General features: G+C 50.7%; 1 protein-coding gene across 2 annotated transcripts in view; it reads right to left on the reverse strand.

The window, feature by feature from the left end:
• The window catches only part of Chst8 (carbohydrate sulfotransferase 8), a 117,279-nt gene that overhangs the window by 50,115 nt on the left and 39,466 nt on the right, over positions 1-27,698 (reverse strand). The window contains exons 1-2 of one of the 2 annotated variants that reach the window (XM_058580435.1): positions 17,567-18,232; positions 13,471-13,686 (exon numbers count right to left, since the gene is read on the reverse strand). In XM_058580435.1, the coding sequence (XP_058436418.1) occupies positions 13,471-13,600 (130 nt within the window). In that variant the 5' untranslated portion in view covers positions 13,601-13,686; positions 17,567-18,232. Of the gene's footprint in view, positions 1-13,470; positions 13,687-17,566; positions 18,233-27,698 lie in introns of those variants that run through there. The other variant, XM_046447953.2, reaches the window with a different exon arrangement.

Consider the following 27,698-nt stretch of genomic DNA (forward strand, 5'->3'; position numbering starts at 1 on the left):
CCCTTGGAACTGATTGCTTCCCTCCAGTGCCGCTCATTTTCTGGCTCCCAAGATTTCTCTTCCCTTCTGGAGTTTTAAGGAAGTTTTAGGTTCTGTTACCCAGGGGCGGGGTGGGCACAGCAGCTCAGTGGGCCCTATTGCTGGGTCTGGCCACACTGCCGGTTATTTGCTTTCATGTGATTCTGTTTTTTTGCACCTACGTATGAGACGGCTCCCAGAGGAAGGCCGCCTCCCCATGAGTGAAGCAAATTAGAGAAATTAGAAACAGCTTTGGGTAGAGGGAGGTCCTGGCCAGGGTGTGAAGCTCCAGGTAGACTCTTCCACCACCAAGCAGGGCTCTCTCCCTTCTCTCTAGTGGATAGGCCTGGTCAGATGGGACCTGCTGTGATTTGAACATATGCCTCAAATTTCATGTGTTGGCAACTTACTCCTTGGTGTATACCCAAAGGATTTAAAATCAGCATTCTTCTTCTTCTTTAAAAAAAAGAAAAAATAAATAAAAAATAAAATCAGCATTCTACAGTACGCAGCCACATCAATGTTCACAGAAGCTCAATTCACAATAGCTAAGCTATGGAACCAATCTAGATGCCCTTCAACATTGAATGAACTAAGAAAACATCACACACACACACACACACACACACACACAGTGGAGTATTACTCAGCCATAAAGAAGAATGAAATTATGGCATTTGTCAATCAGTGGATGGAACTGGAGACTCTCATGCTAGGTGAAATAAGCCAATCCCCTCAAAACCAAAGGCCAATATTCTCTCTGATATGTGGATGCTTGATAAACAATAAATCGAGGGAAGGGAAGAACAGAAGTTCATTGGATTAGACAAAGGAGAATGGAGGGAAGGGAGAGGGGATGGCAGTAGGAAAAGACAGTAGAATAAATCAGACAGAACCTTCCTATGTTCGTATGTGACTCCACAACCTGTGAAACTCCACACCATGTACAACTGCAAGAACGGGATCCTACACAGAGTGAGGTATACTCCATATATGTATAATATGTCAAAATACACTCTACTGTCATGTGTATCTAAAGAGAACAAATAAAAGATTCATCTGTGAGTGATATTTGGAGGTGGGACCTTTGGGTATTTGTTACAGGAGTCGCACCATGCCACTGGCCCTGGCCCTTCTTCTCCTTCTCTGACCAGTGGGAAGTCCATCTGTACGATCTTAGCTTCATATTCTAACTTACGGGCCCCTAAGTGGATGGAGGAGGCAACATCATCAGTCCCCTCGCCTGGGTCATTGCTGGATACCTGTGTGGGAAGAGACGGGGTGGGACAGGCATTCCCCACCACTTTACGCACTGTGGACTCCATCAGACCAGGGACAGCTCAGTAAACATGGGTCCAATAAGTGAGTGAAAATGGAGAAGTTCCCCGGCAGTAAAACCCCATCCCCCCCCTGCCTGTGGTCCTGCCCTTGCCGACTGTCCTCCCCATTCCCCAGGGAGGGGATGAAGCCCTCAAAAACTCTGCAAGTCCTATATACTGTACATGCTTGATGAGACCTGATTTCATCCAGGAAAACCCTTTAATTACGCCGTTACTTCTGAATGGGTTCTGGGAAGGAACTGATTCAAGCAGGGATCACTCGACCTGCGATATTATGAATGTCATTTCATTATTTGGCCTGTCCAGGTCACGGGCGAGGGGTTACCATAACCATTTTTGCTGAGTCCCTGAGGGAATGGCAATTCCTCAGTCACTTCTGAGGCTGGCAAGCCACAGATAAACTCATCCTCTGGTCCCCAAGTCACCTGCCCCTGCTTGGGCTATGACTGTGTGCCCTCTCCCAGTGTGTGACTGGTGAAAACATCAGGGGATGCTCAGAGCAGCCAAACTTCACTGTGAACTATTTTTTTTTTCATGAGGTACAACCCCACCTTCATGGTTTGCAGTAATACTGAGGGGAGAACATATACAGGATCATGGGTGAGAGCCAGACACACACATTTTCAGGACTACCTGAGCCTCATCAACCCACTAAAATGTGCATAAGAATCAGAGCACGTTTGCAACATGCAGAAGCAAAACATCAGTGGGACAGTCATGTGCAGGCCCCCTAGGCTGACCTTCCAATGCCCTGTGTCTTAGAATGGGGTGTTCTCAATCCCCAAAAGCTGTCAGAGTCATCAATAAGACTTCACAGATCTTTGGAATCTGGGGACCCAGATTCTAGTTCAAGTACTGCCACTTCCTGGCTGTGCGAACTTGGGCAAGTGACTTCACCTCTCTGTGCTTCAGTTTCTCCATCTGTAGAACAGGTGGGTGCTGAGGCTCCAGTATGAGATATTTACAAAGTACCATAAAGTATAGTGCCTGGTATACAGTAGGCACTCAGCCCTTACACCTTCATCACTTCCCAACCTTCTTACCTTCTTGAAAGCTATCAGGACTCTCTGGTCCCACTCACAGCCCCAGTGACATTGCCACTCACATGGAGGCAGCAGAGAAGAATCGCAAAAGACCCCTTATCCTTCCTCCCTCCAATGATGAGCACCAGGGGCAGCCTTCCCAGGACTGGATCTGTACAGACACACCCAAATGCAAACGCAACCAGGGGCTACAGGCCACCCTCCTCAGGACAACCTCAGTGAGAACCATTGGCTAGAGACTGGATCCTCTGACCTTGGGGACAACCAAACAACTTCACTGGGAGCTTGGACAGGGCCAGCTACTCTAACAGTGGCCTTCAGGCCTTCCCAGGGAGCTAAACAGTCCCTTGACAAATCCTCAGGGCAAGGCAAGAGCCAGTCCCCAATATCCCTAATTGGACAGAGACCATGAGAATGAGGAGAAGCCCCCAGGGGTTCCTCTGGCCTCTCCATCAGGGCCTCCCCAGTGACAGCAGTCCGGGACAACAGAATTGATGTAAGCTTGGCGATTTCCCCCCTATAAATAAATAAACGAATAAAAATAAATAAAATTTTAAAATGGGAGAATCTTCCAAGGAGCTAGGATTCAAATTAACACAGCAAAACCTCAAACCCTGTAAAATGAGCTTTATAACGAGAACGTCCGTGGGTACGTCATGGTGAACTGTGGGCTTAAATGGGATCTTTCCCGCCACGGCTCCTGGCTTCCTGCAAATATCGTGAGAAGGAGAAGAGCTGCGTTGACCCTAAAGGCACAGGAATGGTGGCAGCAGGAGCACAGGGCCAGCTATACCACCACCGTGGGCAGCTGGCCCCAGGGCATCGGCCTTGTCCCACGATCAGGCCCTCCCTGGCGGACCCACTCCATCTTGGACAGGCTTCAGGGCCCTCAGGACTTCTGTTGTTATGACTACCACCATGACCTTTTCTGGGTTTTCCACAACCAAGACTCACCCAGAGGCTATGGAGAAGGACAACCGCAGCCCAGCCGTGACAACAGCCCTGTCCTGGGAGCCATGGCGGCCTCAGAGCCACTTTCTCACTATTCATGTTAGGAACAGAGGCTCCCGTCAGAAGGATTGGCAGGGGTTAGGAGCCCACTGGATCTGCCCCAGCTTGGCAGTGGGTGCCCTGCTCCCATTCACTGTGTGCCCTGAGGCCCTCCCAGCTTGATCCTGAGGTTCCAGGCCAGGTGTGAAGGAGGGGGAGGTGGGGAGCCAGGCTGCGGGATCCACCTCTCAGCCCCCTCCGACCTCCTGCGGCCCTCTGCCCTTCCCCTCTCCTGGCACACCTCCTTCTGAGTGCGAGGCTTGCCCAGTCAGTGAGCCAGGACACAGGCCGGGAGGTATGGGGCACCCATGGAGACACGGGAAGTTCAGCCCCACGTGGATCCGTCCCAACACCCAGCCTGGAGTCCCCATGGAGTCCTCATAGGGCACCATGACTGGCCTTGGTGCGGTCATGGGACATTCTGGGACATCTCACACGCAGATCTTGACCTCCGTCTCCTCCTCCCTCAGTTCCTCCAATTCAGTCTGAGCCAGGCAGAGTGGGAAAGGGGCCACCCCACACCTGAGACCCATTCTGGACCCACCCAGCAGTGATTCATGTCTCAGGTGAACAGAGCCTGATTCATCTCCTGCATGGGGGTCCTCTGGGGGAACAATGGCCTGCTGTGGAGGCACAACTTAAAACCGGGGCTACCTGGGGACAGAGTGGGCATCGGAACCGCCAGCCCTGCTCAACCTGTGGCCGGGCCCACACACAATGGGAGACCCAGTTTCCAGCTGAACTGTAATTTCAGAAGGTGGCTTTGTAGTGAGCTGTTTAACCGAAACAGTGGAGGAGCCCTTGGGGCCTGGGATCAGGGAATTGGGCTCTTACCAAAATCGGCCAGGTGTCAGCGAGAAATACCCTCTGAGGAGATGGTAGAATAAAATCGAAAAATAAGATAGAGAACTTGATACTAACTAGTAGCAACAGGCAAGGGGGACAGAGTGGGTCAGATGCAGTGTGGGGAGCCACTCTGAATGACCCACGCCTTCCATCCTGAAGCAAGAGGCTCTGACAGAGGTGACTTGGGCGTTGTCCCAGCCTAGGAAGTAGAAGGCATGTCTTTAGGAGCTACACTCACCTATTCCTTTGTAATACTACCCCTTGGCCCTGTTTAGGGTCGAATGTTCCATGGAAATACCCTTTGTGTGTCCCCTTCTCTTGCTCTGCCTATGGGTGTGGCCTTCCTAGCTGTCAGTCAACCTGCTGACAATAGACATCAGGAAGCTAAACTCAACCCCTGAAACCTGACCCCTTGCCTCATTTGAATGGCTTCTCCCCAATAAAAGGGGTCAGAGTGTGTATGTGTGTGCGCATGCGTTCTCTCTCTCTCTCTCTCTCTCTCTCTCTCTCTCTCTCTCTCTTTCTGCAGACCCTTAAGTTCAGAGGAGCTGTCACAGGACCCACAGAGAAAGGTGTCTCTGTCTCTTGTGTGGTTATTTCGTGCAGCCCAGTTCACCTGCAGTGACCCTGAGTGTTTTAGTCGTGAGAAACGCGACAACACAGGTTTTGGAATAAGCCAAATCTGGGTTTGATCCTGGCTCAGCCACTTCAGGACTTTGAACAACTGACTTAACCTAAGTTGAAGGGAATGGCATTGTAGGGAGAAGGGAGAGCGGATGAGGGCACTTGGGGACAGTGCCAGGCACCCAATTCACAAGAACCCTGACTTCCAATCCCGCACACTGAAGCTTAATTACATTGTCTCATTTTAGAAATGATCAGCATGCAAGAGTATGGATTTCTGTGGTTTTTCAAGGCCATTTTATCTGTTAATTCATTAGACCTATAGAGTGATCCTGTCTTCTGTTTTTTAGCATTTTACTATGTAATTCCTTTAGAACATAAATCTCACTCTTATTGGATCTGATTGTCCCAATTTTCTGTTCTGTTCTCCTTTCTAATTCCGCCCCCCACCCCACAGAGGAACTTTTAACATAACAATTCTGGGACCATTTTCTATTAATATCAATTTTCAGATTACAGCAATATGATGTCTGTTTCCTAATTTAATTAGGTGATTCCTGTTATTAGTTCCTACATGCTCATTATTTTTCATTTAGCATATTTTAATGCACCAAAGGAAAGTGAGGATCCAACTGGAGACACTCCCCCCTCCACCCAAGGCATCTTTTGTAGGAGGAAGTGAGTGTTCCCCCCACCTACAGGAGGGTGGAGGAACCCAAGAAATGGGGCCCCATGGAGAATGGAGATGCTGGGGAGCTGAGAGCTAGGGCTGCTATAAAGAATGATCCAGGCTCAGGTGAGAGGGAGTGGTGACAGACCAACTCCCACTGCAGAGACAGGGCTCGAGGTGGGTACTGCCATCTTCAGGGCCGTCTAAGGAGTATGGGAGTGAGGGTCACTTCCACGACCCCCTCCCTACATACAGCAGCATCCAATGATGGTTCCAAAGTCAGAACCACTAGAACACACCAGACACACTGGGCTTAGAGTTCCAGCCCTGGTGCCTTCCTCTGGCACCTGTTGATCATCACGTGGGGGCTCCATGTCTGTCCCTTCATCATCACTGGCCTCTGCACAGCTGCGGGGGTACCCTTCACACTGCAGTCTAAATGGACACTGAACACAGAGCAAAGAGCCATCTGTGTCCCTTGGCCGTGTCCAACCCCTAGTCCCCTCCCCATCTGCATCCTTCTAACGGTGCATGCAGAGCCCACCAGCCTCCTTCCTTTGCTAGCACAGTGATGGCTGGGCTGGCTCAGAAAGAACCCCCACGAGGATGTTCTGGGGTCTAAAGGAGAAAGGGGGCAGAAGTCCAGGGCACGGCTGGAAGCGCACTTTTACAAGCACCTCCAGGAAAGCTCGGTGCAATTATGTGACGAGTTGGGGACACTCCAGGAGAATTGAAAACCCAGTGGGTGGCTTTCCCCAAAGTGAAATTATCTCTGCTGTGGCCCCAGAGAGGGGAGCGGAGGCCGGGGAGGGTGCGGCAGCCCTGGTGAGCTCTGGGTGGGGTTTGGCGAGAGTTGGAAGACGCTGCAGGTGCATTGTTTAGAAACATTGGGTTCCGAGAGTCCCAGCCCTGCTGATTTTGCAATGATATATTGCCAGCTACTTAACAGGATGGATCACTGCAATTACATGTCACTTCTGATATTCACAGTCACAACAAGGATGTGTCAGCCTCGCAAGGTTTGTAGGAAATATATATGATGTTCCGCAATGCCGTTAGAAAAGCGTTTCAGGAAACAGACTCGAGAGGATTCCAATAAAACCCACCTGCCTGGGGAAAGCATCGGCTCCATGGAAACGGGAGGGGCTAGCTCTCCGGCTCTGGGGGGAGCGTGGGCTTAGGCAACCCAGTTCTAAGAGGATAGGGCTCGCTGCCAGGGAGGGGGCGGCTCACACTTTGCTTGGGTGAGCTCTTGAGAGCTCTTTGGCATTCGCCCCTGTGGCCCTGGCCCACCCAAAGCTCTTGGCCTGAAGCTGTGGTCTTGGAGCTCCAGAGCAACACATCTGGATAAAGACAGTCACTGTAGGGTCCAGACAAACCTTCTGACATTGCAATGTGGCCCTCAGCACTGTGTAGGTAAAACTGGGCGCTGGGACTTCGGCTCTGTGGATTTCTAGCTGAGATGTGCGGCAAGATGCTCAGCAGCGTGTGCTCCAGGGAGAGATCCCTGGCTCCACAAGTCTCCCCCAAGCCCACTTTGCTGCTTCCACTGGAGATCATCGCTGCTTGAGGACTGGAGAGGGAAGACACTGCTCCCCTCCTGCAGGAAGCCCTCCTAATTCCCCAGGTCTCTCCTCCAATGCCCCCAAATTAGAGCCCCTCTAAGAAAAAGTCCCTGACCCCAAAGATTGTGAACGCCTAAGAGCAGACCTCATCTAATTGTCCCCCACTTGTTTTCACTCTTCCTTGCACCCCTCAACCAACCCAGACAGCTGAGTAGCTGGATCATGGCAGTCTCTGCACAGATGGGCACACACAGTGCTCTCCACCCTGCTGCCAAGCCCAGCGACCCAGGCACAGAGGCTCCATCCCGGGACAAGGTGAGCAGCTCTGGCAGAAGCCTGACTGTCAGCTCTGGCCTCCAGCCCAACCAGGAGTGGGCAGCTTCCAGGGAAGACTCCAGTTTCCTGGCCTAGAAAAGTGGAGCAGATGCAAGACTATGGAGACGCCAGCCCCCCTCCCAGGGCAGGGTCTCCAACAGCCCTTTCTAACCCGTGTGATCCGGCACCTGCCCTCGAGTGTGTGAAAGTGAAGGAGAAGGTGAAGGAGCAAGGGGGGGCAGGAGGGGCAGGTGTGCTTCCTGTGTCTCATGCCTGGTTCCACGGCCCGTGGCGCTGGAGCCCCTTGGTAGAAGAGTTATAGGGCAACACCACACATCCTGCCAGGCACATCAGATGCCATAGTCCAAAAGGAAACACGTGGCCCCGGCCTCTCCCGAAGACCACTCCCATCTGTCGTATCTGCTTTGGTGAATGGTACTTCTGACTCCCATCTACCAGAGTCCCCCTAAACTGAGACCACTGTCCTCCTCACTCTTTATATCCTCCCACCCACCAGCTGGCCAGCTCTGCAGCCAGCCACTTTGGTGGTCCTGAATCCAGACCTCTCCCATCCCCATCTGCCCTGGGCTTTGTCACCCCTCTGCATCACTGAAACCCCTCCCAGCTGGTCACTTGGGGTTGTCCCCCCTGCTCTCTGCCCACACTGCACGCCATGCAGCCACTCCTTCCCACCCCAGCATCTCCAGAGCTGCCCATTCCCTGGGCAAAGGCTGGCTCCTCTACCACGCACCCCGGGCTCACTCTCTCCTGCTCCAAACTTTTGTCCACACATTTTTTCCACCCAGGCTCTGTCCCTGGTCTGGGTCATAGCAATGCCAGGTGCCTCCAGTTCTGGGGAGACAGATGGTGTGTGGTCACTGCCAGTTGCTTAAAGGCACATCCCAACTCTGAAAGCCAGAGAGCTGTGTGGCTTGGGTATTGTTCTTAACCTCTCTGACCTTAGTAGTTTCATCTACTGTTAAATGACAAAATGGTAATTAAGTTATGAGGGGTTTAAAGTATTAAATGGTACTAAATACATGTAAAGTGCTTGTGATGGTGCCGAGCACATGGTGAGGGTCTGAGAGCCTTGTATTGTCATGGCTTCCATGTCTGACCTAGTCAGCTCTCAGCACACTGTAAGCAGAAATCGTGTATAAGAATCATATGCATTGAAACCTGTATAGTGCTTAGCACAAGAAAGACCTGGCACATGGTAAATGTTCCATCAATGTAGTTATTATTATTATGATCTGAGAATGCTCTTGTGCCCTGCAAGGTATGTCCCAGGGGCACGCTTCAGACAGAGGTGTCCTTAGGGGCTGTCCATTCCCTTTGTCTGCACCAGGAGTCCCCGAGAGGGAGCTTTACTGTTCACCTGGGCTGACATCTCAGCACCCGCCCTTAGTTCCTCGACTCCAAGAAAGAGCAAAGAGCCCTGAAACCTGGGTGGCCCCACCCTAAGAAAACTCACACTGCAAAATCCAAAAATTAAGGGGAAGAGGAAGAAGAAGGAGGAGGAGGAGGAGGAGGAGGAGAAAAACAAGAAATGTATTTATAGTATGTGCAACAGAAGCTGTACCAGAAGGTGCTATTGTTTTATGTATCAATCAACCAATCAATCCACCATTCACTCTGGTTTCATGGGTCACTAACAATGATTCGCCTGGCCCCATTAAAACAAAATCCATTCCACTTAAAAGAATGAAGAAGAATGATAAAGTGAGAACACAGGCCTCTGGAATGCCTGAAGAACGGTCCTAGGACGGACCATCAATGGCTCTTGGACAGCAAAAGAGAACCCGGCAGATATAAACCTCCTGATAGAGGAACACAGACGCACGTGTAAATATTTGCCAAAAACCAAACAAACAAAACTCGAACCCCAAACCTACATCAGATCAGTTCACAAGATTTGTCTAATTTGTAGAGACTATCAAGAATAAAGGGCTGGGCTTGGTGGTGTACACCTGTGATCCCAGTGACTCAGGAGGCTAAGGCAGGAGGATTGCAAGCTTGAGACCAACCTTAGCAACTTAGTGAGGCCCTGAGGACTTAGTGAGACCCTGTTTCAAAACAAAAAATTAAAAAAGGGCTTGGGGATTGGCTAAGTGGTTAAGTGACCCTGGGCTCAATCCCCAGAACAATAAAAGAAAAAGACGAGATGTAAAGACTCATTGATCAACTGTAATGTGTGGCCTTATCTGGATTCTGGATAAAACGAAATGGAAAAAAAGTGGATTTATTTCTGAGATGATTAGAAATTTGATGTTATTAAGGAATCATTGGATGGTTTAGCGGTAAAGCTAAAAAAAAAAGGAGTTGTTTTCTTTTGAACTTAGAAACATTGAAATATTTATGAATGAACTGATCTGCTTTCTGTTTATAGGTTTAAAAATCAGATAGAAGGAGGAATACAGATAAAGCAGTGGCCCAGCCAGGTTGGGAGGGCTGGGTGACACATACATGGAGTTTACTGTACTATTCTAATCTATTACCATTCTACTCAAACTCTCTGCAGAAAAAGTTCATGGAGAAAGGTGGTTCATAAAATTCAGTTTGCCCAAGTGAATGTGAATGAACTCTGCCTTCTGCAGTCCCCAGAGTCAGAGGGCTGGCTCTCACTTCTGGACTGAGTTTTTTCTCTGGAAAAAGGGATGAGTTTTAACTCTTGGGACAAGAAATGAACTTCCTGAGGGCAGAAGCCCTGAACTCAGTAACTTGCAATATTGAAAACTGGAAAATATTTGTAATGGGATAAGTAAAATTCTCTCATAGGCAAGAAAATCTTAGAATGCAGGTTGGTTAAGAGATAGCTATCCCTGTTTCAAATATACTGATGGAAAATATAGCAGCTGGGCGCGGTGGTGTATGCCTGTAAACCCAGCAACTTGGGAGACTGAGCGGAAGGATCGAGAGTTCAAAGCCAGCTTCAGCAAAAGTGAGACGCTAAGCAACTCAGTGAGACCCTTTCTCTAAATAAAATACAAAATAGGGCTGGGGATGTGGCCAGGGGTTGCGTGCCCCTGTGTCCAATCCCTGCTACTAACCCCTAAAAAAAAGAAAGAAAATATAGCAAAAAATGAGTTTTTAAAAAAAACATAACATGACTTACAAAAGTTGACAACTGCGTACGATTCCACCTAACAATGCATTACCCAGGCGAGGTGGGCTGGCCCATAAGAAGTTTAGGAGCTACTTACTAACATCTGGTAGCTGCACTGGTGAAATCTGACTGGTGCCAGACCCTGAGGGATTGTAAGCAACACAGAATGCCCATCACCTTCTCAAGCTGGTTCCTGGATTTTCACCTGCCCACCCTCCTCCTCCCACCTTCATGACGTAACCAATGACAGAGTTCAGAGAACGCCATCCATTCACAAGAAAATTTATGACGCCACTTGGATTTTCCTCTGTAGACTAGGGCTCCCCAAGTGGCCTTGCCAATCCCGACAGCAGGGCAGCCTCCCTAGTCTGCACCTCCCTTGGACAAAAACCCATGGGAAGAAGGCTTGTCAGGGCCCCTGGGGCCACCCAGCCATGCAACTGGACATATACACTTCGTAAGCACTGGTTTCCAACAGATAAATGTAATCAAGGTTTATATGCTCAGAGAAGCCAACAGGATGGGATTGTTTCACTTGAAAGATCAGAAGAAAATTGTAACTAATGTTGTGGAAAATTACTTTGATATTGCTTTCTTGGTACCGAATCACAATTAGGCTGCTGTGAGAAGTACAGGGAAAGAATAAATGAATAGTAACAAATCAACACAAACAGCTTGTGTCAGGAGCACTTTGCTCGGGGAAAGTAACGTAAGCATTACTTAAAGTTTTATGACTGTGTTTGGTGTGATTTACCTAGAACGTCAAAGTTGCCAGTCACGTGGCCCTTGGTGAGAGTGGTCCACCTGCATTTACCAACAGAAGAACATGGCTCAGGACCCAAGCATGTTCCTTGCCTGACTCTGAGGGATGCTCACCTCAGCTTCACACCATCCTATGTGTCCTGCCTGCCTGGGGCTCCAAGCTCTTCTCTGAGCATGCCACCCCATGGGCCCTCACCCACCCTTAATCCACACATCTGTGTACTTGCACAGCTGGGCAGGGCACACCGGCAACTGTCACGAGGGACAAGAATCCACTGCCTGTAGAAGCAAGTGCTCTGCTTTGCCAGCTGTCTGCACCACAATAGGGCAAATGTTGGGGCCACCAAGGCGCGTACCCAAATGGGAATATACCACCTGTCCCAGAAGTGGACCACTGATCCATGCCCTTGTCCCAGGGGAATGCCACAGATACACTCAGACATTCTCTTCCTGGCTCCTCCCACAGAATGCAGGACATTGGGCATCTGGAACCTCTGCCCATGTGTGTATCTCCAAACACGCACACCAGGGCATGCACCAAGGATACACGGCGCCCTTTATCCCAAGCAGTATTCAAGTGCCCTTCTCCCCTCACCAGTTTGCTTTGGCACAGATAATACAAAAACCATGGGACCAACTCAGTCTGCCCTGATGGCACCATCCTATGGCGCACTGCTTCACCGACAGAGTCATCCACTATTATAGGGCTCCTGAGAGGCTGCAAAGTCCCCAGAGGAGCCAGATTGGTCAGGCACACTTGCTTCTTCACAAGACAGGGAGCAGACAGACAGACTTGAGACAGCCCCCGGCTAAGGGGGTCGGGTCAGGAACATCAGCACTGTGGCCCTTTGGCTGTCTCCTGCCTCTCATTCTTTCTCGTGAAGAAAGGTGCTGCTCATTGTGCCTGGTTCACTCTGTCAGCAGCTTCTGGGCCTGAGTGGGCTCTGGCCTCCTTCCTGGTGCCCACGGTCTTCAATCTGTTCGTAGACGTGAAACAATGGGGACATGCACAGAGGAAGGGTTGCAATTCTGCTCAGAGAGCCTGAATCTGGAGAGCAGATGGTGGAACGGCAGAGGTGGCCTGGAGACAGGGTACCCCAGCTCTCGCCAAGAACAGGCGATCCTAGGCCAAGCACCCCCATTCCATGCTACAGGTCGCAGGCAGGAGGTGGCACAGAAAACCTAAACCTCTGGCTTCCACAATTCTTCCATCCTGTCCCTGGATCAGAGCCCTGAGCAAGTGGGGGTATATGCATGGGTCTCCTGGAAGGAGGGTTATCTGGGGGTGCATCAGTGTGCCCATGTTGTGGACCATGTGAACTGGGAGTAGGATTGGACCCTCTTCTAACAGAAGCTGCTGCTGAGACTCGCTGATGCTGATGCCTGGAGCCCCACCTTCCTCTCACTCCAAAGCAGAGCAGCCTCTGGCCTTGGTCCTATGCCCATGACCTGCAGCCCTGCCATGTGCAGAGGTGGAGGGACCTTGCAGAGCTCTGTCTCCATATTTGGTCACACTGAGATGCCAGAACCACCCTCAGGCTCTCACCATGCCACTTGTTCCCAGAAGACCTCAGGAAGGGTGCCTCAGGAAGGGCACCATCCTCCTCAGTGGGTCACAAGGCCCGGTGGGGATAGGAGGCAGGCAGCATGGGTGGGTTTGGGCCTCACAAAGCCAGGTGTTCTGCAAGCCATAGGGGCCAGATTCACAGGATCTATAGGGAAAGTGACTAGTGTCACTTGGGGAGTATGGATGGGTGCAAGGAGATGTTTTTCAACCTCCAATGTCCTAGATAATATGGAAGAGGCCCCAAGAGGTGGCAGAATCATCCTTAAATCCGAGTTTCACCAAAGGCAACACCTGGCTGAACAGATGGGTATCTCATCATCATCCCCAAGAGGGGACACCTTGTTGCTATGGATGCCAGAGGCCAGAGCCCTGAGGTTGGTGACTGGACATCAGACAGAGTGTTCCCATACTGACACAGATGCCCACCAGTGGGAGGAGAGGACCCCTCCTCTGCCTACTGGGACTCTCGTCCCCCAACCCAGCACACCAGGGCAGCCACGGAGGCCTGCACCCCGGGTGGGAAAGTAGAGGCCAGTGACAACAGGAACAAATGCAAGGGCTCACCTGGCACCTGCTGGGGGGCGAGCTCCGTGGGGTCCTGCAGGCTGATAAAGAGCAGGAGGCCTGCAGCTCCGAACAGCAGGATGGATGAGAACATGCAGGCCAGCCGCATTGTGCCAGGTCGCAGGGTCATCCAGGGCACACTCAGGGGTCACCTCTTGGGTGTGGGAGGCACTTTCTTCCCTCATCGTCCAAATCCGGCATCCATCAGGCTGAGGTCTACAGGGCAGAGGGGGAGAAAGAATCACCTCTGAGTTGCAGGATATTGAGGTCCTAGTCACTGCAGTAACCCCGTGTAATCAGATCCCCTGCTCGACCCCAGGAACTGAGGTGTGCCCCTTGCACCTTTTCAAGCTGATGGAGGCTGAAGGAAGTTCTATTGCCACATATGGTCAGGACACTGGCTGCTATCAGGGCCTCCTGTATCTGTACTCTCAGCATGCATATGGAGCATACGGAGAGAGACATTCTCCTACTGAAGCCTGGGAATTCAGAGGGGAGCCTGAAGACCCACAGATGAGGACCAGTGGACACCCTCTGGCACTGTCCAAAACTTCCTTGAGCCTCCCAATGAGTATGTGTGCTCCCCCGCAGGGGTCTAGGTACAGGCAGGAATATGGGGCCTTATCCCTGGCAACTGGTCCAGTGCATAGATCTGCCTATACTCTGGCCCCTCTCTAGAGGGTGTTGGGACACGGGTCTCCATGGAGCAGGAGGCTCCAGAGCCAGGGGATGCTCAGACATAGATCAATTCCCCCACATCGGGCAGAGCTGTCCTCACAGCTGACAGACAGACAAATGGCCCTGCTGGATAGTCACACCAGCAGTAGCTGAAGCTCTGGCCACTCCTTGGTTGTTCCAACACTCAAGGAAATTGGCTTGGAGCTGAGGTGGGGCAGTCAGATCTACCACCTTCAGATCCCAGACTTAAGATCAGAGGCTGAGCTCTTCTCTTCCTGCCTGCTTTTCTGGCCCCTGCAGACCCAAATCAGGCTCATGTCACTTGTCCCTCACCCTGATTTCTCCTAAAAAGCAGAAGAAATGCCCAATATCCCACATATCAATCTGTGATCCCCACCTAGGTCAGGCTATGGATCAAGATAGAAGCACCCCAAGGCCATTTGCCCAAAGGAGGGACATAAGTTTCTTCAGAGGGGTGGGCATGGTGGAGTAGGATGCGCTGAGGAACAGGTGCAGAGATGGCCAGGCTGGACAGGATGCAGGTGTCCTGGGCACCTCCCCTTAGAAAGACCCTGTGTCCCCTTACCTTCATCCAGTTCTACTGGCCTGAGCCTCCCCAAAAGATCAGCCCGCCTCTGCCTTCCACCCAAAGAGTCTGCAAGGGAACTTCACCATCTTAGCACAGGGCAGTGCCCACGGGAAGCTGAGGCACATGGGCAGCTCCCAGCAGCCTCCAAGACCACAGTTAGGTAGCTGGTCTGGCCCCAAACCAGAAGTGCTCCTCGACCAAGGAGGTCTCCCTACCCAGGCACTGAGATGGGGGAAACAGCCCCCACCACTGTCTGTGTGTCCAGCCTCTGGAGGGTGAGGCAGAAGGTGATAGAAGGAGGCCCTCCCTTCTCCCCTGCCCCCCCCCCAAAAAAAAAACACTCCCAAGGACGAGAATGCTTCTCAGGAAAGTTCAGGGGCTGAGGAGTACAGACTGCAGGTTTGGGTCTCCTCCCTCTGCAGTCTCTGTAATTATTTTTTCACTCACTTAACTTTAATTAACCTGCCTTAGGCCTGTAGGCGCCTGGCGCAGGGCTCCCTGGACTGTGCCGAGCAGGTGCTTCCCACGATCTCCCAGCTTTTATGTTCTGAGGCAGCGCTGAGCTGGGCTCGTTCTGTCTCAGGAGCTGGCTCTGGAGTTTCCTGCAGGCCCTGACCTCAGTGGGGAAAAATAAAGGACTGCCACTTCCTGCCATCAACCAGGGCCAACCCTGCCCTGCTTGCAGTGGGTAAAAATGGAGAGCCATATGTCCCCAAAAGTTCAGACCCAGAAACTCCTCATGTGGAGCCAGGGCCTCTCCTCCTCCATGATGGCCCTGGATGGAACCCTACTGGGGGTCTGACTCATCATCCTGCAGAGACTCAGGTGCACAGTGCAGGTTTCTCATGTCACTGAAAGACAAGGCCATTCCACGCAGCCCCCTGCCAGCCTCCAGCTCCTGGAGGAACATGAGCGACTAAGGCAGAGGTGGATCTCCTCTCTCTTTCCCTGGCTCTGCCTGCCACAAGCAGTTGGCTGAGCCCCCCAGGATGCCCAGGCAACCTTGGAAAGGAGATAGAAGGGTAGAAATGACATTTCACACTGATGCAGTGAAGGTCAGATCCTCAGGCGGGGAACAGGAAAGGCAGTTCAAGGCCTCTCTGGACACATTTATATATGCACCCAGCCCGGGCATGAGCAGGCACATGCACACTAACACGTATACACACACGCCTTGGTGTGTACTGGCAAGTGCCTGAACATGTGCGTACACACACACACACACACACACACACACACACACACCATCAATGGTCCCCAGCAAGGCCCCAGCTGGCCATAGTGTTGACAATCTTTGTGCAGCCACGTTGGCCTCCTGAGCCAGACAGCAGGCAGCCAATTTGATTGAGAATGGGTAACTGTGGACATCAAGACCTTTTGTAAAGAAGGAGAGAGGGATGGAGGCAGGAAGGACAGAAGAAATGATAAATGATAGCTAGCATATGAGCTGCCTGGCAAAATAGCGAATAATGTGACCCCCAATATCTGCCTAAAGACTCCATATGATGAACAAAGGGGTCTCAGAAGCATGTGTGATCGTCATCGTGTTTGTTTAACAGCTGGTGCTACAGATGTGGCTACAGGAAGCTGGTCGGCCCTCCCCTCCCCAATCTTCTGTCACACTGTCACCATTTGAGCTGATACAGACTTCCCCTGTCGATGACTAATGGGTCCCTACAGCTGTGACCTATCTTAGCTTTCTGAACCTTGCTCACATCAAACCCACCACACGGAGCCAGGCTCCAACCACCCACATGCCTGGTAGCTAGGACAAGGATCACATCCCTGCCCCCAAATCTGGTGAGGAAGAGAACACTGTACCCTGCCCCGCACCTTCACTGCAACAGGAGAATCAACTGTGCACCTCTGTCACTTCCGAGAACCTCCAGAGAACGCAAGCACCTTGGCCACAGTCAGGAAGCTGGGGTTAGAGCACCCTGTGGCTTCTCTGTCCAAGCCCCTAAGCCCCAGACCCCAGTCTTTCCCTTGGGAACACTCTTCTCTGGGTCTGCTCTCACTGGGGACCATGTGACCAGCTCACTCCTCAAAAGATCAACCCGCCTCTCCTGGATAACCAGCCTGCAAGCCTAGCTGGTCTGTCATGCCTTAGGAGGGGGCAAAAATTCTAGAATCTGCGCAAGACTCCTTGTCCCAAAGGTGAGGAGTGGATGGAAAGTCCCTGACAGGCCAGAGACTCACTGCAGGTGCCGTGGGCCTCACCCCCCATTGTTCCCTTGAGGGTTCTTTTCTACAAAGTCACAAGATATTTTCAAGACAATGGGGAGATGCTAGTCCAAAGCCATTTTCTCCACCTCTTTCAATCAAGCTATTGCCTGGGGTTAGATGCTGTAATCTGTCACAGACCAGGGCTTGGCTGTCCCAGGCCCTATCAGGACTCAGCTCCCACTTGAGACTGTCCCATCCTCACCACACATGACATCATATCAGCTCCAGTGACAAGTGCAATTCCCCCTCACCTCCCTTCATCCTTTCTGAGACTGAAAAACAATAAGAAAATTCAAATGATTAGGGGTAGAGAAGGAGGAGGCTTAAGGCAGGAAAAACACACAGTCCTTTTGAGTTTCGGGAGCTACCTGCCCTTCTCAAAATTCCTAGTCCTCCCAGCAGCTTCTCTCCCCAAGGCCTGGGTGGCATTGCCAATTTTTACTTTAAGAAGGAAAAAAGATCCAATTAATCTTGTAAACACCTCCTGGGACACAGGGCAGGGCCAATGATTCCTTATTTATCTGATTTAAATTTTTGTCATTTTGAAGACATTGACTTCAGGGCACAAGCAAGGACTTGGGAATCGGGCCAAAATACACGCACCTCCAGTGGTGACAGCCGGACGCTCGGACGGCTCCAAGGACACGCTTGACTGCAGCTGCTCCAAGGCCTGGACACTGGCCACCGTCACCCAGAGGACCCTCTGGCTGTGGGAAGCCACCCCAGCATCCCGATCCAGACAGCCTGGGTGCACCCACGTGGTCAGTGGGCCCCAGGCCCAGGAAAGTTCTCTGTCCGTCTTTCTCGTCACACGGGCAGGAGCGAACAATGACGTCCCTCCCGGCTGAGGGCTCCAGGAGAAGCTGCTCGTTGGGAGAGAGGCTGCTATGGCAACTTGAGGAGAATGGAGCCAGGCACTGCCGTCACCTTGAATCCGGCACCGTGCCTTCTGCGGCGGCAGCCTCGGGGACCTGGCGCCCAGCTCTTCCCCTCCCTCGCCCGAGCCGGGCACGGGCAGCTGACCCCTGGCTTCCCTCCTCAGCCTCCTGGCCTCAGAAACTCATCTGCTCCTCGCTGATCGGAGTACACAGCCCGGTCCCCCGAGAGTACCACCTCCATCTGTTTTGTCAGACTAGTTCTTCCATGTGTGCGGCTCCAGCTTACTTCTGAGATGGGGCTCTTCTTGATTTCAGCTCATTAAAATCCTGCAGCTAATTAAAACCGCTCTAACGGCGGCGGCAGCAGCAGCAGCAAACTCTGGGACAAGTCCCTCCAGTTTTTATGCGTAGGCATAAAGTTGCGATGCTCTCCCAGGATGACGGATGGCTGCAAGCGCTAGGATTCCGAGGCGGGGCTGCAGATTCAGAATTGCTCCCACCTCGCCCGCTGCCCGCTGGGTCTGGGGGACGCTGGCCTGGGTCCTGAAATCCTCAGGGTCCAGCCATGCACACCTGGGCATGTCCAGCTGCACCCGGTCCTGGGGGAACAGTAATTTACCTGCCATCCACTCTACTACAACAGCATAGGATCCCCTTCAATTCCTAAAGATTTCTGTGGGGCAGAACAAGGGTATCCTAGGGTGTAAACACCCCCCAATACCTTGCTCTGGAACCCCCAATCCCCTGCCTCCAAGGAACACCACAGCCCAGCCTCCCACTATCACGTACACAAAGAAGAGCTACGTGAAGGCTAAGGATGAAAATGTGCAGCTGCAGTGAGAGGGTCCTGAGGGCCTGACCAAAGAGCCACAGGACACAAGACCATCGATTGCTGCTAGAGACAGAACGAGACCATGGATACCATCTCTGCCTAGGACTTACATGCTTAGGCATTTTATACCAATGGGATAGAGTAGGGAATAGCAATTTTACAGGAAGAGAAACCGAGTACCTCTTCACCCCCACCCTAGCAGCTTGGAATGCCCACTCAGCACCCCAAATCCCCTAAGCCTGGGGGCCTCGGTGCTGGCCCCTCTCCCCCACGTGCTTATCACCAGGCTCAGACTCAGAGCCATGGGAGCTGCTTCTGAGCCTTTCTTCATCTTTGTATTCCCAGCACTTAGCACAGAGCCTGGCACAAGGAAAGTGATCGATAACCTGTGCCGCATGTGGAATGAACACGAGTTAATAGATGGAAGTGTTGGGGGCCATCGGGAGAGAGGCACTCCATGAACTTGGAATTTTAAAAAGGTCATTTATGTTTCAGGGAGCTGTGTGTTTGTTTTGATCAGGTTTGGGATGGAATCAGGTCCAAGGAGTAGCCCAACCCAATGACGGGAGGAGAGGCAGGAAGTAAGCTCCACCCCACCCGATTCCTGCCCCAGGAACCTGATGGAGCCTGACAGCTCAAACCTACTCAAGGCACCGTCTCCACCCAAACCCCACTTTTGAATCCTCATGTTGGGGATGAGAGATTGCTGATCATGAGGCTTGGAGACTAATATATGTCTCTCTCTATATATGTGTATATTAACATGCTTAATACTTGCACAAACACATGCACAAGTCATTTGGATGCTGGAAAAGTGATTCTCTCCAAATCTTTCCAATACTGCGTGATGATAGGAAGCCTCCAAACAGAATTACAGTTTTCCTGGGTTGACCAAAAGTTGGTGAAAGCAACACATGCTTTCATCAACCTGTCTTACCCCTGGAAGACAGGCTAAGTGAGACAAGCCAATTGCATATATATGAGGTACCGAGAGTTGTCAAATTCATAGAGACAGCAAGTAGAATAGAGGCTACCAGGGGCCAGAAGGTGAGACAGGTAGCTATTATTTAATGGATACAGAGTTTCAGTTTGGAAAGACAAAAGTTTTAGAGATGAAAAAATGGTGAGGACATACTAAAGGCTACTGATCTGTACACTGATAAATGGTTAAAATTGGTAAATTTTATATTTTTTAGAAAGAAATAAATGAGCATCTTGAACTAAGCCATGGGTATCATAGGAGGGACACCAGGCTCAGAGCAGGGAGCCCTGTTTCTGGGCTTGGCTCCCTCTCTACCAAACGCACGAGCCCCATGATTTGACTCCCCTTATCTTGGACTCAGTCCTCCTTCAAAATATCTACTGCAGAGGATCTTCCAACTGCCTTGAAGCTCTGCTGTGAGACAAATGTCTTAGAAAACAGAAAGGCACCTTGCGAATTTCATTTGTGTGATGCTACTTTCAGGCAGAGCAGGTGGTCCTGTGGAGAATGTCCCTCATCCACACCTGTCACCTGTTTCTCACCATGGATCTGGGCCACTGCCAGGGGGCATATCCCAGTGTCCTACACCCTGAGAGGCGCTGTTCCAGAGATAACAGGTTCCCTATGGACCAAACAAGCCTGCCAAGCTGTCCCCCTTCATGACAACTCTGTCCTTGCTTGAGGGATCAAAGGCCCTGATACAGGAACTGTATTCTTGGGTTCTTTCTGGTCTGCAAAGCCTCCAACTCCGGCCAGCCTGGATAAGGTGAATTGCACCTGGGGCTACGCCCTACCTAGGGGACCATTCCTCTGTGTGGGAACTTCTATGCTGGGTCTGCTGAGGCAGTATCCCATATAATGATAGAAAATATTTAGAGGCAGAAATCTACAACAGGGCTAATGATATGGATCCTGCGATATCTAGAGCCACTCTTTCCATTTAAAAGTCTTTAATTTTTAAAGAACTTAAAAGGACAACCTAGGGACCCATGTGGTGGTGGAAAGGTTCTCTCTCTCGACTGTATCAATGTCAATATCCTGGTTGTGATACTGTACCATAGTTTTGCACAATGTTGCAAAAGGGGGAAACCGTGTAAAGACTTCACCCCGTGACTCTGCACTCTTTCTTACAACTGTATGTGAACTATCTCAAAATAAAAAGTTTTAAAGAACCAAGAAACTTAAAAATAAAAATCACTGGCCTTTCATCTCATGCATAATGGAAGCAGATTCTAATGTTGTACACGTAAATAATAGATAACCATTTTCATGGATCAGTGCCATCCCCTGTTGTATAAGAAACATTTTAAAGTTAAGGGACTATGCCTTTAATAAGAAAATTTGATGTGTTAGCAACTACTGGTTGATCTTTGTGAATTTTTCAATTGCAAAATTGCACTTTAAAAGTGCAAACAATTATTAATATTGATTTGGACTAAAACAATATTGAAATTCAATATATTTCCAGCTCTTTTATGAATTACCCTGTGGATACGTGGTGATTATGATAGAAGAGTATTTGCATGCTCAATTTCTTTTTCAGTGAGGATCCTTGAAGAGGGCTGATGTGATCCATAGATAATGAACTTCACAGGGACAAGACTGGCTCTGGAGTCCTCGGCCAGCATCTCTGATTTAGACACTGCACAGTCTTTGAGCTACCACTTTCTTTGCTGGGATTTTCCCAAATCGGTCTTAGAGAACACGGATGCTAAACACCTGCTCACGGCCTAGAATAGGATTTCAGTTTTTAGAGGCAGGCTCAGGAAAGGAACAGATATTTATCATGCTCTGCCCATGTTTCAGGATACACAGAATACGACAGAAACATCTCATTTAGCTTTCACACAATAACCTCTTGAAGTGAAAGTCATCATCCTTATTTATCACAGGTTTGGTTCTCTGTAAGGAGATGCTGAGGTGGAGTTTGGGGGTGCAAGATGCTTATTAAGAATCAACACCTGTGAAGGGAAAAGAAGAAAAAGTAGATAGGAGAAGCTCTGGAGTGAGAAGAGCCTTCAGAGCATCTGGCAGCAGGCAGAAATGGCTATATCTTTAGATCTCCAGAAACTTCCATAGCTAGACATGGGCTGACCAGGGCAAAGTATGACCACGGACGAGGCAGTTTGCCACAGCTGAGGCATGTCCTGAAGGAGCTGACAGCTGAGTCCGACTGCTGACCACATGGCCTGTGGGTGGTCAGTAAGTTCTCCTGGAAGGGAATCCAGGCAGCGTGTGTCAAAGCCCACCTCTGTTTCACAGCTGACAAAATTAAGACCCAAGGAGACTAAACACGCCAAGGTTACAAAGTAAATAAGAGCCATCCCCCATCTGTCTGACTCAAATCCTGTCTCTCTCTATTCCAGCCACTGCTTTTCCCAAACAAAAGCTTAGATTGGACGGTCCTGACCTTCAGTTACTGAGACAGGAAGGTTTTGAAGTCTCTAGAGGAATATGCCGAAAGTAAGCAAATAAACTCACCTCAACATCCTGCCAACACAAAGGCATACGTGCGCTCTGTGTACACACAGTCACGCACGGACACACGCCTGCTTCTTGACAATTATCTCAAGAAGGTGGGGACATGGATTATTTGGGTTAAGATCTCCCCTGACAGCACAGTCTGGAGAACATCTCCCCCAGTAGGGCCCTCGGATCCTGCCAAGAGCAGCCAAGGATGCTTCATGCTGCATGGCCGGCCTTCTTTTCCTTTTCGAAAGCACTGAGCTATTCACATTTTCCAGCTGCTCTGACATCCACAGCCTCAGCAGGGAAAATTATAGGGAAGAAAAAAAAATTGCATATTTACTTCTCAAAATTGAAAGTTGGGGTATAATATGGCTAGAAAGGAGTTAGTGTAGTAAACCCCAAGTGCCCTGGCCCCTGGCAGGGTGCAGCTTCCCCCAAGCTGCCAATAGCAATCCAGAGACTCCCTAGGGGGAGAAAAGGGCAAGGAGATTGGCTTCTTTCCAGGGAATCCCTTTCCCTGTGGTTGGCATCAGGAGGGCCCAGAGGACTTGCCTTTGTGTTTCCAGTTCCGGCCGTGCCTGGCACAGAGCAGGTGCTTGGGCAACGTGTGATGAGCAGAGAGACCTAGAGGATGGTGAAGGTGAAGAGCAGCTCCTATAATCGAGAATGTTCCATGTGCCTGTATCCATGCATGATCATCCCCTTTGCAGGCTGGCTGACCTTCTAAGCTGTCTCTGGCAGTGACCACTGCATTCTCCATCCCTAACCACTCCAGAATGATTTTTCACTGGAGCCCACCTCTGAACAGGCTGTTCTCTCCCAATCTGAGGGACTCAAGTACTAAGAAGATGGCAGAACAATCAAGCCTCCTGGCCCTCTCCTGGTTGCTCTGTGGCCACAGGATGGGGTCAGGTTTCGGTGACCTGGAAATTCTAATGCATGGGTAGCCTGCCTCTTCTATGAGGCTCCGCCCCATGTCAGCCTCCAGCTGATATCTTCTTTTCCAAGTCCTCTTCAGCCCAACTGATCCCTTGGTGCCCCCTTCTTTCTCCACGGGATATTGAAAAGACAGAAATTTGGGCCTTCCTTACCCTCCTTCCTTCCCCCCTCCATCCAGCCACAGACTCAGCCTTCTGAGTTCAAGTTGTCTCTCTTTTTCTACTCCTTGGTGCTACACAGATTCAGCACCCAGAGCCTGGACAGCTCCCAGCCTTTGTATAGATCCTGCAGTACATTTGTGGTCCATCTGGTCAAACTATCTGAGGGCTCCATCCGACCAATGTCCTGAGTTCTTCAAACATCCCTGGGTGACCCACAGGCTATGTGAGGATCAACTCTCTGCTAACCTCTCAACCCAGTCTCATCTCTCACCATTCCCTAGTAGCCCCCAGGTCCCCTCCACGGATCCCTGAGCTTTCCTCCAACACAGGTAATGGAAAGAGGATAGTATAGAGAAGACAGCCCAAGGCTCCAAGGGTCTGATACTCAGCACTACATTTTCTCACTGAGTGACTTGGAGCATCATCTTGTCACACTTCTGAGCTTCAGTTTTCCCAACCAGTAATTAGATCCTTTGTGGACTGGCACCATGGGGCTACTGGGTAAGATTCCTGCTGTGGTGGGTGGCTGTCCTGGAGTAAAGGAAAGAAGCTCAGGGCAGGCAGATGTGCTGCTGGGACCCAGGGCGCTCTCTGCAGAGGGCCCACTCCTCCACAGCTGGTCTTGCTTTCTTTACAAATGGCTTTGCTGATTCTTTGCTTATCCTGAAAAATACAAAAGGGGGTCTAGCTTCTCTCTCCCTGAGCCTGCAACCTCTTTCCTACTGTCTTGAGTGCTGGACGTGCTTACCACTCAGCCTTAAGGACATAGGTAGAAAAGTGGTAAACCTTTAAGATCCTGGGTGGAACCCCATGGTATCTGTTTGCCAGGGTGGTGGGACAAGGCAGCCCTAAGCTGACTGGAGCATTTTAAAATAGAATGGCACCCACACAGGCCCCGTACTTGTGCCCTTGTACCACCCTGTCATCTGATCACATATGGGGCTGTGTGAGCCCTGACTTCATTCCAGAGGAAGGCAGACAGGTAGAAGCATGCATTTTTATAAAGGGAACCAAAGTGGTCAATTGCTGATCTTTTGTGAGCACCTGTGTGAAGAAGCCCATTTCCAGTAATAACCATATGACCCTTTTATAATGAAAATTATTTTTAAAGTAACATATCCAATAACCATCTGCAGCGGATCCAGAACTTCAGATCTGCCAATTTGGAAACCTGGATTTTTACCTTAAAGTTTCTGATTCTCAAATTGGCATGTAATGCACATTTTAAAAACCTACTCAAGGAGCTGGGAGTATAGCTCAGTGGTAAAGCACATGCTTAGCATGCACAATCCCAAACAGAAAGAAAGGATGAAAGACAGACGGATGGAGGAGGGAGGAAGAATAACCTACTTCAGCCAATCAAAAATCTATGTCCAAGCTCTGTCTGGGGTCCCCCCAATGCCACCTTTGCTATGAAAAACAGGGTAGCCTGGATTGTGAAATGGCATGTAATCCCTGGGTTTCAAACTGGTTCAAAGACTCTGGTGCAAAATTAGCTGAGCAGAGGCAAAGCTAACTTTGCCTCCCTGACCTGTGAGCTGATCGTGTGAGGAAAAGCTGCAGGGGCATTGCTGGTCAGCAGCTGGCTCCTATGGCTCTGTAATCCAACGGCACTGTACAGAAACATGGGCTTCAGCACAAGGCAGGAGCCCCTGCCTGGAGGGGCAGGAGAATGGGGCACAGTCCAGCTCTGCCTCCTTCTCCCCACCTAACTGTGTCACGTGTGTGTGTGTACGCACGCACACACACTTGCACTTGTTATGGGTTGAATTGCATTCACCCCCTCCCCCATGAAAAATTCTTATGTTGAAATCCTAACCCCCAGCCCCTCAGAATCTGACCTTCCTTGGAAAAAGGGTCATCATAGAACATTAGTTAAGATGAGGTCATACTGGAGTACAGTGAGCCCCTGATCCTATAGGACTGGTATCCTCCTTACAAAAGGGAAACTCTGAACACAGATGCACACAGATGCATGGATAAAGAGAGAATCTTTTATGCCCCCATGGCTCTGCGCTGTGTATCTGTGTGCCGGGGTGAGCACCGGGCTGAGTGGACACAGGTGCACACACATGGTTTCAGAATCTCTCATTCCTGTCTGTGGCCACCAGCTAGGAGCAATCCATTGGCAGCCAGGCCCAACCCTGTTCCTGGCCACAGGAGAATGGGCCCTCAACTGCCCTCACCCCATCTCAGCGATGTCGCCGTGCATTCCGGTGGCTGCTCGAGGTCAGGCTCCTTCCTGGGCAAAGGACAGTGAGGCTTTCTTCTTCACGCAGCCTGGAGGGAGGGTGGCGGGAGGGTGGCCTGGGTTGGGAGGGCTCGAGAGTGGCAGCTCAGCAGGGCCATCTGCCATCTGTGCCTCCACTCCACTCTCTGCTCTGTCCCCTCTCTGCCTCAGGGTGCATCACTCTGGCGACCCCTGGGAATTGGAAGCTAATTTTCCACGATCATTAGTGATGGAAAGACCTCAGGTTCTGCCTTTAATTAAAGTCAAACGCGGGGCCGAGGAGAAGCGCTGCATGCAGACATCCTCGTCTCACTTGTAAAAGCCATATGCAAATAATTAAGCAAGGCATGGAAGCCATAATTAAAAATTTCACAAACCCCCTCATTAGCTGAACAGTCTGCACAGAGAAGCAGGACCGAGTTCCTCCCCCATGCCGATGGCAGCTCCTGCAGATGGTTAATTGGGGCTGGGGGGAGCAGTAGGCCACACCTAGGTGACAGTGCACCTGGCAACGAGCTGGCAGGGCTCCTGGCCTCCTAGGCCAGCAGCTATGACTGTCACCTCCATCTAGGAAGCCTCTTAGCCAGAGTCAGGGCTCCCAGGGCAAAATGAGTGAATCCATCCCTTCATCGCAAAGCAAGGAGCCACCACTATACAGGACCCTGGTCACAAATTTCTCTGTCCCTCTGGCCCCAGCCCTGATTTATGCACAGTTGGGATGCAATAATAGAAGTGAGAAGGGTCATGGCTAACGACTAGAGATCCCACCAGGTGTGGTGGTGCACAACTGTAATCCCAGCAGCTCCAGAGGCAGAGACAGGAGCATCACAAGTTCAAAGCCAGCCTCAGTAACTTAGCAAGACCATACCTCAAAATAAAAAATAAAAAGAGCTGGGGATGTGGCTCAGTGGTTCAGCATCCCTGCATTCAATTCCTGGTACCAAGAAAAATTGAAATTCCTCGAGCTGAACTCCCCCCAGTGTGCCCAGGAGGGAGGCAGGCTCAGCAGACCTCTTCTCTCTGCTGGTAACTATGTGTCCTGAGGCCTTTCAACCCCTTCCACAAGGGCAGATGCCCCTAGGGCCCGTGGTCTGTACACAGTGACCCACCTCAAGACAAAGACCCTGGGCAGGACACACCCACACACCCCAAAGCACCCCGGGCTCAGGTCTAATTAGCATTGCCACAACTAGGGGAGGGAGGGAAATGTGTTGGACATTCCTGTTCCCAATTTCTCTGGTCCCTTCTCTCCGCCTACCAAGGGGCACTAGCTGTCGCCCTCAGCCCCCACAGACATGTGGTTCACCTCACGTCAGCCATCGGATCCAGCCAGGCAAGTCCCCGCAGGCACAATCTCCACTGGCTCATTGACATTTCCAAATGAATATTCACTCGTCCCAATCGCAGCCACTTGTTTTTCATCTGGTCTGATCAATGGGCACTCCTCGAAAGGAAACATGACCAGAGGCAATATTGACATCCGGGAAGCTGCCTGGCTTGTGCAGGGACCAGATGTGTCCTCCCAGGCATGAGACTTGGATGTTGGTCAATTCACCTCAACCACAGACAGCCCTGCCCTGGGCGGGGCCAGAGCTTCCCAGACAGCACTGTAGCTGTGAACTGGAAGTGATTACCAACAAGTCCAGAAAGAGGATCTTACGGGACTGCAGGGAGTCTCGGAGCTGACTTTGTCCTGCCTGGGTGTCTCCAGACCCTGAGGACTCCTCTGTGTGACATCTTCACCAGGTCCTTGAATTCACCCCCTTGTGATTCAGGCCCCACCCTTCCTGGTGGCTCACAAGACACCATTTCTCTTTTCTCTCTCTTCTCTGTCACACAAAGAGGACACTGGACCCTCTGCCAGACACCACCCTGGGCATCCTGCTCTTAGAAGCTGGCCCAGAGCAGTCTCCATGCTGGCTGACGGACCTCTGCGTTTCTCACCCTCCCCAGCACGATGCGACAATCGGCACGAACCCCAAAACTTCTTGGGTGTCGACCGATGTCACGAGTGGGAAATTCCACACCAGGAAACTTTGCTTCACACACGAAATTCATCAAAATATTGTATAAGAATACTTTCAGCTTATGGGTATAAAGTGTATATGAAATCAATGAATTTTGTGCTTAGACGTGGGTCTCATCCTCACGATATCTCATTGTATAAATGCAAATATTCCAAAATCTGAAAAATTTAGAAATCCAAAACACTTGTGGTTGCAAGCATTTTACATAAGGGATACT

Source organism: Marmota monax, unplaced genomic scaffold, assembly GCF_021218885.2.
Source record: "Marmota monax isolate L192 unplaced genomic scaffold, Marmota_monax_Labrador192_F-V1.1 WCK01_AAM20220418_F8-fsc00101, whole genome shotgun sequence".
NCBI classification, from domain to species: domain Eukaryota; kingdom Metazoa; phylum Chordata; class Mammalia; order Rodentia; family Sciuridae; genus Marmota; species Marmota monax.